At 38.4% G+C, this 14,303-nt stretch overlaps 1 protein-coding gene across 1 annotated transcript in view; it reads left to right on the top strand.

Moving 5' to 3' along the window:
* The first annotated feature begins 6,066 nt into the window (after nt 1–6,066).
* Nucleotides 6,067–14,303, top strand: part of smtnb (smoothelin b) — a 55,228-nt gene continuing 46,991 nt past the window's right edge. The window contains 1 exon segment of the mRNA XM_088335805.1: nt 6,067–6,352. Within this exon segment, the coding sequence (XP_088191931.1) occupies nt 6,293–6,352 (60 nt within the window). The 5' untranslated portion in view covers nt 6,067–6,292.

Consider the following 14,303-nt stretch of genomic DNA (forward strand, 5'->3'; position numbering starts at 1 on the left):
TATCTTTTTACAACACCTCTCCACTCATTCCTATCACCAAGTGTTCTGTACATTTAAAAGCTCCAATTATTCAGTACTGTTTATATTGAATGAATGAAAACTTTTATTTCCAACATTAAAATAAAAACAGGACAAAAACAATGAGTCAACAACAAAATAATGTCACATAACATGTTCGAAAAGGGGTAGTCAGAAGCAGATGCTTATTTTCGCTACCCCTTTATCTCCCCTATTAAATACATTTTACAAATCCTCCTTTCCTCTTATGTCTAATATAACAAAATCTCATGGATATACTTATTACATAGGTGAGATATCAATAATTAATTACAATAATCACATATACACTAATCTTTGTAATACCCATTTGGGCTGCTCAACGTCATAATGCGCCTAGTTACCAAATGTCATTGCGGCACCAATGATAATAACAATAAAAATAAACATAATATTTATAATAACAGTTCTGATATAATAATAGCAACAATAACAAGTTAACCATTGTTTTAAACGCAGTATTTCCAATCTCCCCCATATCCCATTTTCTTCATCCCTGTATTTCGCCAGTAATGCTTTTTTGTATTTAAATATGAACACACGGATAGTTGGACATTGTTTGGTCTCATCTTGTAAATTATTCCAAAGTTTGACTCCACACACGGACACACACATACTGTTCCTGGTTGTTCTCACCTTTGGGATTTTAAATTTACTACAGCCCTGCAAGTTATAATTTCCCTCTTTCCAAGTGAATCTTTTTTGTATGTTTTCTGGCACTATGTTTTTATTGACCTAAAATAACAGTTGTGAAGTGAAAATTTTTATTAAATCATCCAATTTTAATAATTTGGACTGCATGAATAAAGTATTGGTATGATCCCGATATCCTACCCTGTGTATGGTTCTTATTGCACGTGTAAGGATAAAAAGGGCCTGTAGTAAACTTTTTTAATTATTGCCCCAGACTTCTGCACAATATGTTAAATATGGCAGAACTAGAGAACAATATAATAACTGAGGATAAGCTGTGTAGCTAATGAGATGAGATGAGACAATGCATTATAATTTAAATGAAATTTGGCTTTATTAATTATTGAAATGTTTTTAGATACCTTAGTTTGTATGTGTCGGATGTGTGTTTACCAACTTAATTTATTGTCTATTATGACCCCTAAAAACGTAATTTCTGATACAATGTCTATTGCAACACCATCCATTTTTACTTCTAAATCTTGATTTGCCTTACGATTACCAAAGAATATTACTTTGGTTTTATTTAAATTTAAAGATAATTTATTTATATCCATCCATACTTTTGGGTTAATTAGTTCACGATTTGGTTCATGTATGTAAAGCAATAACAGTCAAATGCTAAGTCCTTAACTATTTAAACACCTTTTTTTAGTTTATCTTTTCAGGCGCCTTCAAAGAAAAGAGGGATATACTGCTGGGGCTTACTCAATTTATGTTTGTATTTATACAGAATCCGTTAATACTTCAAACTACAGCACAGTAAGACAGATACAGTGCATTAAAAGGTTTTCAGTACTGTTTATATTTGGGTAATGCCTATGAAGCAATCGCAAGTTCAAACAATCAGTCCTCGCAGCCACAATTTAAACAGTTTTTTTGGTCAATTATTTTCAGGCACCTTAGAAGAGCGACTTGATGCTAGGTCTTACTTGATTTATATTTGTGTTTACATAGAATGATGAAATACTTCAGACTATATCACAGTAGAAACACTAACATTTTCCAAGTATTCAGTACTGTTTATACACTAGCATACTTACATTCATGCTGTATGTTAGCATCATAGTAAATGTGTTTTGCATATAAGTGCGATGTATAACCAGTTCTATGTAGGCTTGAAAGTGGGTGTGTTACATTCAACAACAGATAGTAAAGACGACGCAACAAAGACTAAATATTTCATTTGCTGTGTTTTCTAAAACGGTTCCAAATTTGTTAAAGAACATGTCAAGTATTATTGTCGTTTTGAGTTTCCACTCCTCCATCACATCTAATTTTCTCATCAGAAAACTGACAAATGATAATGGCTGTACTACCCTGAGAACACCTGCTCTTGGTAAGCAGGTTTGGGCCCAAAAAGTACTTGGATGGGAGACCGCCTGGGAATACCAGGTGCTATAAATAGGTTATTCAGCGCACATTGTGCTGCGACAGCACTGACTGTATCCCCTGGTCCAGTCGCTGAAAATGTATATCCCTAAGGGGACCAATTCTGCTCATTTAGTCCAGGTATTTGGGAGTAGGGAAAGCTTTTAAAAACCTGAGTTTGATGTTTATTGTATACGGAATCGGATTAAAGTATTAGCACATCTGGTAAAGTAATATATTCAGTCAAACAAGAGGAGTACTACTTGAATATACAAACAAGCCATATTACTGTCTAATATCCCAAATGTTTAACTACGGTACTTGAGACTCTTCAGTAGACTTGTTGTGTCGGGATGCAAAAGATGATTATTGAAGTGTCATTAATAAAATGTATTGTTTGAGCTAAATTGCATGTTTTTAAAGCTTTATCGGTGGCAGGCTGTGCAGTTTACACCCGGGCTGTCAGCTCCAGCCTAAATTAGTAATGTGCCGTTCTGGAACAAACAGTCTCTATGACTCTCAGGGAGCCGGCAATGCGGGTGCGCCAGAAGGGGGTGCTTGTAGGGGCCCGCTTCGTGTGGACGAACAATATGTGAAGCCCGTCTTTTGCAACGAAATCTAAGTTCATACAGACTGTATACACAGAAAAAAGTAAGAACAGAGACAGGTGGATGATTTAAAAAAAGTCCGCAAGAAAGAATGATTGACATCTTAGGGCTGACCAGCCCAAAATTCGGATCGAGTCGGGCTTGTATCAGGCTTAAGATCTTACCTGTTGGCTGAAAGTGGCGAACAAAACGTTTTTCTGCTCGTGAAAGACTTGCTTGCTTTGAGGTTGTCTGATCTTTCAGCTGACAGACAATTTGCAATTTTTTAATAAATATTGATGAACAAAATATAATCAACATCACGTGATTCAGATATTTTTAGGCCCACTAAAAAGGTCTTGCAGGGTCTGATGACCCACCACTGACCTATATGGATAAAAAAAAGTGTTAATCCAGTCAAAACTATGAGTATTTTGCTTGTCAGGCTTTAACTAAAACAAAAACAACATATCCTCTCTAATGGTAGTCTTATAGAAGTTTAAGCAGGCTGTGCAGGATTTGGGCCACTAATCACCTCACATCAACAACTGTTAAAGAGCTGCTGGGTATGTGCCAATATTCACTTATTCCTATGTGCTTTGCCCTAACCATATAATGAAAATGGTTGAGTCCCGATACCAGGTTAAAATACAGATGCTCGTGCTTTAAAGGAATCGATACTCGAGGTTGTGAGTTCATTCTGGTGGCAATTTAACAATAAGGAACATGAAATCGAAGTAATGGCGAACTGTGATTAAAAAAAATCCAAGATGAAGGGAAAAATAATGTCAGGATTGTACTTTTCTGATGCATCCAACTAAGGCCAGTCTCCAACCACTATCTTATTAATCCATCCATCCATCCATTATCAGCTGTGCTTATCCTCAGTAGGGTCGCGGGGGTGCTGGAGCCCATCCCAGCTATCTTCGGGCAGTTGGCAATGGACACCCTGAACTGGTTGCCAGCCAATCGCAGGGCACACAGGGACAGACAATTCGCTCGCTCATTCACACCTAAGGACAATTTGGACTGGCCAATTCACCTGAAATGCATGTTTTTGGAATGTGGGAGGAAACCGGAGTGCCCGGAGGAAACCCACGCAAGCACGAGGAGAACATGCAAACTCCACACAGGGGGTTTGATCACAGGCGCTAACCACTGCGCCGCCGTGCTGCCCTACCTTATTAAAAGATTACTATGCTGTGTTGAGCTTCTGCAAATGCAGAGTGAGGAACACAATATTCTTGCCTCATGGCAGAGGGCGGTAGTGAGACCAAGGATTCTGATTTGGCGCACACTTGGGCCCAAAACAATAGAAACAGTGATAGTATTAGCAAGCTTACAGTAAGTCAAGCCATCCAGTATTTTTGTACTCATTGGATTGACTCTTTATTTACAATGGAGGATTTTTTTTTTTTTACTGTTTACAGATCCCTGAACCCTCTGCATCGTCGGGGCATCATTTCTTGTGGTGTGTCCTGGGCAAGTATAGTCCGGCGGTGCCCATTCTGCTAAAGGCCAGTTTTCTTCAAAGGGAGCAGCCCATTGACTTCATTTGTAAGTTCAGGTAAGACAATATATAAATTGTATATATATATATATATATATATATATATATATATATATATCTCGTTTTATATACTACAATTATTGGCCCGGAGAGGGATGGGTGCCACCAGGGTGTACTTGCCCAAGACACACCACAGAAAATAGTGCCCTATGACCCTCGTGGTTAAGGGAACACAGTTTATATATTGCTTTCTTGCTCAACCAATCAAATGATGAATAAGATGTAGGTTCATTGATTTGTAAATCTGGCTGTGCCCAGACGCACTCCACTTTAAATCAGTGCTTCTCAATTATTTCCACGCCTGCCCTCAGAAGAAGAAATCCTCTCGCACGCCCTCAAGATGGATTTTTTTTTTTAAAGTAACAAAATAATATTGGTGGGAACATAACAAAGGTTGCTCGATATTGATGGTAACATGTCACCTTCGTCCACACGAATTCTATCCTTTTCGGCACATATTCATTAAAGAAAAACTCAAGCGTCTATCAGCGTGATTTTGTGTTGTTATGTCTTCAAGTGACAGCTTAAATTATTTGGCTTTGTGCTGTCTGCTACCAACATTTCTAACATAGCAAGCACGCTGGTCTTTGCTCGTGTCCCTCCATGGTCGCTGTGAAGTGCTTCGAGAGGAAACTTTTGTTTATTTCCTTACTCCGTCTCTCTTCGCCCGTTTTTGTATCCTTGTTAAATGTTTTTTTCGTGGGGTCCCTTGAGGGCTATACTCATGCTTATACTCTGTGCTCAATGTACTGCGAGAAGGCTGGATAAAAACAAGACACTCTGCCACAGAAAACGCCACTTCCCCCTAGTGTAGTGGAGGTGTAATTGCTCTTTATTCCCACTTTAGGCGAATCATTGCTGTAGATCAGGGGTGTCAAACTCATTCAAACTCGGGGGCCACACGATAGAACAAACATTCTGTCGGGGGCCGGACTAGCAGATTAAAGAGAAAGAAAAAGAGATAAAGAAATAAGAGAAAGAGGGAGGGAAAATGAGAGAGGGTGGGACAAATAAAGAAAAAAAGAGAGAGGGAGAGAGCGTGAGAAACAAAATATAAAAAGTTACGAGAGAGGGGGAAAAGAAAGGGAGAGGAAGAAAGAAATCCAAAGACAAATAGAAAGACCGAAGGAGAGAAAAGAGAAAAGAAAGCGCAAAGGGTATGAAGAGAGAAAGAGAAAAGAGAGAAAAGGAAAAAAGGAAGTTAGAGCAAAATAGGTTAAAGACACAAAGAGAGAAAGAGACAAAGAGCAACAAATGAAGATAAAAAGAGGGACACAGAGAGTGAAAGAGACAGAAACAGAGTGGGAGAAAAGGGGTGGAAAAGAGAGAGAGAGAGAGAGAGAGAGAGAGAGAGAGAGAGAGAGAGAGAGAGAGAGAGAGAGAAATACAAGTACAGTTACTTTGTGAGAGGCACCTGGCTTTGGCAACATCAAGTTGACATATTTCCACCTGCAGCTTGTTTTTCTCTTGCGCTTCTCTAAATGTTGTCTCGCGGGCCGGATTCAATCCCTTAGCGGGCTTGATCTGACCCGCGGGTCGCCCGTTTGACACCTGTGCTGTAGATAAATCACCATAATTGGAAACAACCCCTCAGAAGTAAGGAAAAAACTGAATTCGCATTGAATCAATGACGAGCGCTGCGGCAACTGTTTTGAGCTTTTTCTTTCCTTTTTTCTTTTTTTCGCTCCACAAGTGTTGCGCCAGAAGCAGCCGGTTACTCAAAGGGGGTGGGGCTTACGCCGTCTGCTCTGATTGAGCGGTTCAAAAAGCGGCCAACGTTTCGCGGTGAGTGAGTGAGCGTGGAGTTTTCGCCTACTCCGGACTAGAACCACCAAAAATGCTCTTTTCGTGAATGGCGACCTGTATATTTTAACTCCGGAAAAAAAAATCATTGAAGTGTAATAAAAACGAAAAGACACTTAACAAAAAGTCTGTCGAGCAGGTGGAACATCGTCGTCGAAATAATACCAAGTGATATTGCATTTTGTCACCTGCGCATGCTAACGAAGACATCATGTCCAAAATGTCCCAGGAAAGTTACGCTGCCCTGGATGAGTCTTCCCTCCGAGCTTTGGTGAGTAGAAACGAGGACATTCAAACACTCTCTTGTTTCCAATCAACCTGGATGCCTTGGTTCACCTTATCAAAGCATCAGCTCTCGAAGCTTAAAGGGGCAGTGTGTAATATTGGCCAACTAGATGTCACTGTATTGTGTTGTGCAACCGTAAAGGGATGATACGAAGATGATTTAAAAACTACACTTAAAAGTGACTAAAACGCAACATTGTTCTATTAATTTGTTTTCCTGGCCTTTTGCAGAGAAATAAACAAGAGAAGGAAAGATAAAAGTAAGGAGGACGAAAGAGAAGTAAAAAAAAAACCCCAAAAACAAATAGACATGAAATGAAAAAGAGAGAAAAATACTAGAACAAAATTAAAATGTAAAATAAAGAAAAAGCAATTAAGATAAAAGAGAAAGGGGGTAAAGGATAACAATGATAGAAAAAAGGAATAACGAGCAAAATGTAAAAAAAAAAAAAAAAAAAATGGGGTTGGAGGAGAATTTTTTTAATTTACGATCACTGATAAATATGTCCGCTCCTTCCAGTTCAGCCTCATTTTATCCAGTATAAAGATACATTTCCCCACCTGTATTTAAAAATAAATAAATCACGCATGTATTTTATACAATGATTTGAAATAAACATCTACTTTTAATAAAATAAATGTTTTATTACCTTTTTATGTAGCGCTAAATAATACAGTTTTTCTTTGAACAAACTTATCTGGGCCGTTATTGATCTTTGAAAGTGTTTGGTATCCAAAAATGTCCTAAAGCTAATGTTTTAAATTATAAGTAACACAAAAAAAGATAAAGCCTCACAATAAGTAGGTTAATTCTACCTCCCAGCAAGTAAAATGTTTGTTTTTTTGTTTGTTTTTTTTCAGTCGAAGGCAGAACTGGGTAAACTTATTGAGTCGTGATCTGCGTTGGGTTATAAAATTTGGTAGTGGGGGCTGGGTCAGGATTTTATTCATAAAATGAAACTTAAAATTGGTTTCTAAATAATTAGATTCAAAACAAAATAATCTATTAAGTCCTTTGTTTTTTTAAGTACTAATTTTGATAAAAAGCAGTGAAAAAGATGCATATCTTGATAAATGAAATAAATACATGCTTTTAATAAAAAAAAAAAAAGTAAAGAAAAATGTAGCCGGCAATGTGAATGTTGGTTTCGAGCGCAATATCTTGTCAATAATAACTTGATAATAAAAGTAATTTCATTTCATACACAAAGGTCCACTGGGGACAAGAGTTGCGCATAAAAACAATTTTAGTAGTGCTTTATTTATCATCATACATATCATTATACTTTAACCATTTCTGTTTAACGACAAGGATTAAAACGCATGATTCGTCGCATTTTGCCCCTGGGCCATAGTTTGGCCAGCCCCAGACTTGGGTCTAGGATTCTTAAAGCCCCAGTGTATAATATTTAATCATTAGATTGCTCTGTAATGGTCAAATGCAGGAAATTAAATCTGAATGATATGAGGGAGCAAGTCCATGCATGATTTTTTACAATACCAACAGAAAATTATATATTAAATAAAAATATTATTCTGCTGAACACTACTGTTATGAATGAATGCTAGTTATTCGACTGATCATTGGAAGACGACAAAGAAACTGAACAATTGTTGCAAGGATAAAATTGGGCTATTTCCTGTGGCACACTAGAACAATGTCTCACGGCACTCTAGTTGAAAAAAGACTGGTCCAAAGAGAGCCCAAAACAATAAATAATTCGAAAAACAGAAATAAAACATCAGTGTGTGGGTGTGTTCTAGGCTAGGCCAATGCAGCCGGTTTTGTCTAAATTAATCCACTTAATTGTGTGTTTCTTTTACACACAGTCAAGTATAAACTTCATTGTGGGAGGTTTATTGGACATGAGCCAATGGAACAATTTGGATTCATTGATTTGCCAACAGAAATGATTCCTGTCACTTTTCTGAACCATCGTCAAAATACACTTGACAAAAGCTATTCTTAATTGTTATCCGTTTTATTATTACAGCCTTATTGTTATTTTTCACATTGTACACTCTAAGACTGTTTCTTTTATGAGTTGTTTTAATGCATCCTAAATTGGATGTTTGTAAAGTACCAGGGAAAAAGATTCGTACAGGTGCATGAAATGCTGAAATTGTTGCCATGTTTCTAGGCAGTCTGACTATAGACCATGCATTAAATGAATAAGAAAACAAGTGTCATTAAAAATGACGCCGATACTTCGTATTCGGTGTGCAATTGCATTTCTTTTTGCCTCTTGATTAATGGCAGCTGACATGAGTTTGAAAGGCGCTGTCATCATGTTAAGCGTCATCGCCCCCCTCCTCCCATTCTACCCCCATACAAGTGTGACATAGCCAAGCGCATTGTTGAGGCAAAACGTTGGAATACATATAAGTTTGAGACAGGCGATCGATAGTAGATGATGCCATCTCAAAAAAGTGTGCAAGAAGCAAAAAAAAATTATATCGTTATAGCGATCAGTCAACAACAAAAAAAACATGTTTTGGTCAGTGCGACACATAAATTGTCTACATTGCGTGAATAATGAGTAAAATATCGTTTTAATGCCAGCAAGTTAAATGGATGATAATAGTGGCTCAGATGATTGGTTCATATTTAAAGTAGCTTGGTTCACACATAAGTTACACTTTAGAAAAAATGACTATCCTTTCTCAAATCCTCCTGTGCGGAAATTGCATGTTCTCCCTGTGCTTGCGTGGGATTCCTACGGGCACTCCGGTATCCTCCCACATTCCAAAAACATGCATGTCAGGTTAATTGTCTCTTTCAAATTGTCCCAAGGTGTGAATGAGCAAGTGAGTTGTGTGTCTGTGTGCCCTGCGACTGGCTGGCATCCAGTTCAGTATGCCCACTGCCCGAAGATTGCTGGGATGGGCTCCAGCACCCCCGCGACCCTAGTGAGGATAAGCAATTCAGATAGTGAATGGATGGATGGACTTTCCTTTTTCTGCCGTTTGACGTCGTCTAATTTTTTCAGTAAGAAAAAGAACAAGAACATTTTATGCAACATTGACCTCACAGATGGCGACTAACACTAATGAAATGGGGCACAACAACGCACTTTTATTTACGTTTATTATGCCCCATTAATTGAATTAGGGCTTCTGGTTAATATTTGGCTTAGGATTTATACAATTTTGTAGTTCTTTTTTCTGCATCCAGCACTCGGTGACTTCGAAAAAAACAGGGCTATGGATAAAATCACAACGGATTTCTTCTTATATCGGTACAGGAGAAATTTAAAAACTGGCTTTGAAAGTACTTAAAAATTATTTGCTTCATTATGGCTATGAAACCCTGCCAGGACGTATGTTTTCTTTTAATGCTTTTCCAAATTTTGTTGTCTTTATTCTATGTTTTTATGACGTGTAAATGTTGCAGTCCGTATCAGAAACAGGCAACCTCCCGTTGCTGAAATTTTGATCTAAATGTCAAACTGCAAAGCAGACATACTAACAACTAGACACCTTGCTGTATTTTTAAACTGTGTTTGTAAATGTAATCTTGTACAGTAGTAGTCACTACGCTTAGTCATTTGAAAACAAGGCGTGTCCGCATCCTCAAGTTTCTTTATCTAATGCAATGCTTGTGGATTAAACGGTGTTAGTTCACTGTCTATTGCAGTTGAGTTGTGTGACTTCATTCATACTTCTGCTCAGACATTATGTCATTAATCAGTATTGATGAAGTGTTTGGGTTGTTACCACATTCTGCTTTATCACCATTAGTCATGTCTTGAATGCATCCTGAAGTAGGAGAGAAAATGAGTGAGTGAAACTTTTCTCTTCCGAAGGACACCTGTTTGACGCTGTCTATGTATTCATGAGGCTACCTGAATCATTTTCACCACATGCCATTGTGCAAAATCTCAGAAAACCAATAACCTTTTTTGGCTCCTCTTGAACCAATTGCTTTCTTTCTAATCTTATTTTGATAACACTGACTGATGTTTCCATACCTCTGTAATATAATACCGTAAAAGCTGTAATTAAGTTCCAGTTCCTTGAAAAAGATTGTAATGTTCACCTTTGTCACTGGCAAAGGAATTTCCCCCAATAATACGGTTGGATGCTCAAGTTGAAACACAACCTGTACCAGGATGTTTGTCATCTATGATTTGTTTGTATCTTGCCTTAGGACCTAGTGGACTTATCTCAATGTTCTGCTGCAGAGTCAAAAATGTCACGATCATTATTTTTTCCATAAATCTTTTGGGGAAAAATATGATTTATGACTGGCCTAGGATTGCAAAATAAAAGTGTTACACAGACATTTCTACTATTATGTTATTATTCATGTTTTTTTTTCATGCTGCAATAGGGGGTTGAAATTCTTTCTGGTGAGTCTGGGGTGTTGTTAGTCTGTGTGTCCTGCGATTTGCTGTTACCTGGTTTAGGTTATTGTGCCCTGGCCCTACTTCTTAATAGACAGTGAGATGAGCCTTTCTCACAAGATTGATGGTTGGAATACTATATGTGTAGGATTTCTGAGAGGTAGGAAGGGGCAAGGTTATGAATGGCCATGTAGGTGTAGAGAAAGAGTTTGTAATTTATTCTATGGTTGATGGGAGCCAGTGAAGTTGCTGAGAAACAGGGGTGATGTGATGGCGAGAGGGGCTTTGGGTGAAGATGCGTGCGGCAGAGTTATGGACCATCTATAGCTTGTAGAGGGACTTTAGAGGTAAACCACTGAGGAGGGAATTGCAGTAATCGAGGCGTAAGGTGACAAGGCTATGGACGGGGATGGTGGTGGCGTGGGGGGTGAGACGTCGATGGAGCGCAGGTGAAGGTAAGCTGACTGGGTGATGTTATTTTATGAGTTGAAGGAGAGTGTACTGTCGAGGATGACACCCAGACTCATGACTAAATGGGAGGGAAAAACTAAGTAATTATCAATGGATAGAGAGGGTGGAATTGTGCCAATGAGAAGTGGTTCAGTTTTATTGCTGTTTAATTTTAAGAGGTTGATGGTTAACTGGGGCAGCACGGCTGGGATGGGCTCCAGCACCCCCGCGACCCTACTGAGGATAAGCGGAGCAGATAATGAGAGATGAGAGATGATGATGGTGATCGATCACTTTATCTCAGAAAGTCAGGAGTTTTGGTCAGGAGATGGTAATATGGAGTTGGGTTTGCAGGAAAATTAAAGTTTAGTGTCATCCGCAAAGCAGTAGAAGGCAATATTGAATTTCCGGAGGATATGGCCGAGGGGGAGTGGGTAGGTTATAAAGAGCAGGGGCCCCAGGACAGGACCCTGGGGCACACCTGTGGTGACTGAAGACTGGTCAGAGGAGAAGGACTTGTTGAATGAATTGAGTGCAGCGAGTGAGGTACGAGTGGAAATATTCATGCAAATAACAATGGACCAATATCCTTTCTTGCAGGCAGAATTTTAGTTCAGCTGAATCTCATTAGATTGTGTTGGAGTAGAGAGAGGATGTAGTGCAAGAGCACTGATACTGATGACAACCAAGGGTCAGTTTGTGACTTTCCACTCTCAAGAGACACATGGTTTTCTTTGTGTGTTTTTTTATGAGTATGTATGTTTGTCTTTTAGTCCTAAATGACTATTCTTACAAGCCTGCTTTCCCAATAATCTGTTTTTTTCTAAACACCTTACATTTTGCCTTCCCTTCTTAGGTCTTGCTTCGAAAGGCAAGAAAAGATGTGTTTATTCTGTAATAAAAAAAAATCAAAAAGTTTTGTTGACCTTTTCTATCGTGTTTTCCCCAAATTATTATCATCTTGCCAAGTTGCTCATGAATCAACGGAGTGACAACAGTAACCCCCCCCCTCTCTATTTTAGTGTAATGGCTGTAATGAAAGCCCTGAGTGCTTTGATCAGTCGGCTTATGAGTTTATTTAAAAAGGCAAAGGCCAAATGTGTGGGAGTGTTGAGGATGAACTTTGATGTTCTCGCCAGACTTTGGCCCGGAGGATTTGGTGTGTGTGGTTGCTGATGGTGCTAAATGTCCTCACCTTTTTTTTTGCTGGAATATTTAGTTCAGTTCCCACTCATTGACTTAAAGTGGAAATGTTTGGCTGCATTCTCTGATTCATGAAGTACAGTACTGTTTTCTTCCTATTCAACTGGAATAAGCAATGGGCATCGAATCACTAACTTGGTCCATATCCAACTGACAGTTTGGCATTATTCAGGATAAGAGTTGTGAAGTCTTCAAAATTTTGGCTTATACAAATGAAAAAATATTTGTAAGAATGGTACTGAGGCAAAACAATGAAATGGGCAGGGTTGGAGTTCAGGTCGTTTGAAACCATGTGACATTGACCTTTCCGTGATAACAGGCAGATCTCATCAGTTAGTGAGGGAGGTCCTCCTTCCTGTTGGACTCCCTCAAATGTGATTGCCCTCTTGGGTTCGAAATATTCCACGTTGTCACAGAAGATGTTTGTGGAGACAGTCTACATTTTCCACTGTCTTGGAGGTTTGTTCTCCAAGTTTTAAAATAACTTGCGGTACGTTCACATGACATTGGGATAGTATAAACAAAAAAACAGTCAGTGAAAGTGATTAGTCTCTGTTGACGACCTGCAAAAATTGCATGATGCTAAGTAAATAACTTAAATTTCATTCAAGTTCGGATGTTTTGTAGGACTCTTATTGGTGTTCTTGGAAGAGCTATTAATGCACAAATGTTCCCATACTGTGTTGTACCTGATGAACTAAGCGGTCAGAAGGTTATATGGCGGCCTCTCTAAAGCCGCTAATCCCATCGCCACTCATCTATTCAGAGCACGGGTTCCCTTTTATTTTGTGCATTTGATCCCTTCCATGGCAACCAACATTTTTCTTTTTATCTTGAACACAATTATTTGAATATCTACCCCCCCAAAAAAACAGAAAACCGTTGGTGTCTTCATTTCTGTTAGAGTGTGTGTGTAGTGGTCATTTATCTGGATGTCAGAATTACTGCCAGAGCTTGAATAAATCACCTGCTTAAGCTAATGCAGATTTGCCTACTTGAGGAGTTTAAATGTTTGGCCTTCTCTGAAAATAAAAATCTGCCAATGAGATATCACAGATAGTACAATAATTAATACATGTATTAATGAATAAATAAATCAAAACAAAAATTTGCCTTAATTCATGACTCTCCAAATCAACAAGTGGTGTAAAATCCCTCAACTACAGACTGATCAGCGACTGGAGATGGGCATAATGCAATTCTGTTTACAAATCACCTAAATATTCGAAACAAATCAGGCCCATGAGTACATTTAACTTTGAAAATGGTGACTATTAGTGATAAGTTAGCACTTATTTAATACTGAAGTAGTCACCCAGTAAGTCAAACCTGTAGGACAAGCAAGTGTAAGTGGTTTACTCTGTGCAGCATCTGGCACTAGCTCTGCAATCTTACTCATTGCCTCCTAATGCTGCCTTACAAAACCACAGGTATGAATATTATCTTTCTCTTCCTGCCTATTTATTAATGCAGTATTTTTGAGAAAACCATAACAAAATCTCCATAGGGTGTCTTTCTATGCATAACTTCCAAGCTTAATGTCTGGTATGGATTTCTGATCATTTCTGCGTGTGATCTTCTCCCTGGAGATCATAAAGCAGCTATATTTTCAAGATCTGCTAGCTTTAAACAATAATATACAGGACCCGTACGGCATAAATTGTATGAACCTCTGGAATTAAGAGCTTTGAGAGGTCACAGTGCGAGTGGGAGAATGAGTTTGCCTTTCAGCTCTTTCTTGTGTCCCCAAGAGATTTGTTGATAATGTCAGCCTCATCCGCAGGGAGTAATAAATCAGCCAAATTATGCTGTGTTATGTAACATTTCAGTTACATGGAAACAACAATATTGAACTTTATTTTCTTTAATAAATTGTTCTGACTATTGTCACTTTGCTGTGTTGTGCTGCTCCATGGAATATGAACTGTTTTTACCTCT

Source organism: Urocampus carinirostris, chromosome 5 (assembly GCF_059441175.1).
Source record: "Urocampus carinirostris isolate Australia breed hairy pipefish chromosome 5, RoL_Ucar_1.0, whole genome shotgun sequence".
Classification (NCBI taxonomy): Eukaryota; Metazoa; Chordata; class Actinopteri; order Syngnathiformes; family Syngnathidae; genus Urocampus; species Urocampus carinirostris.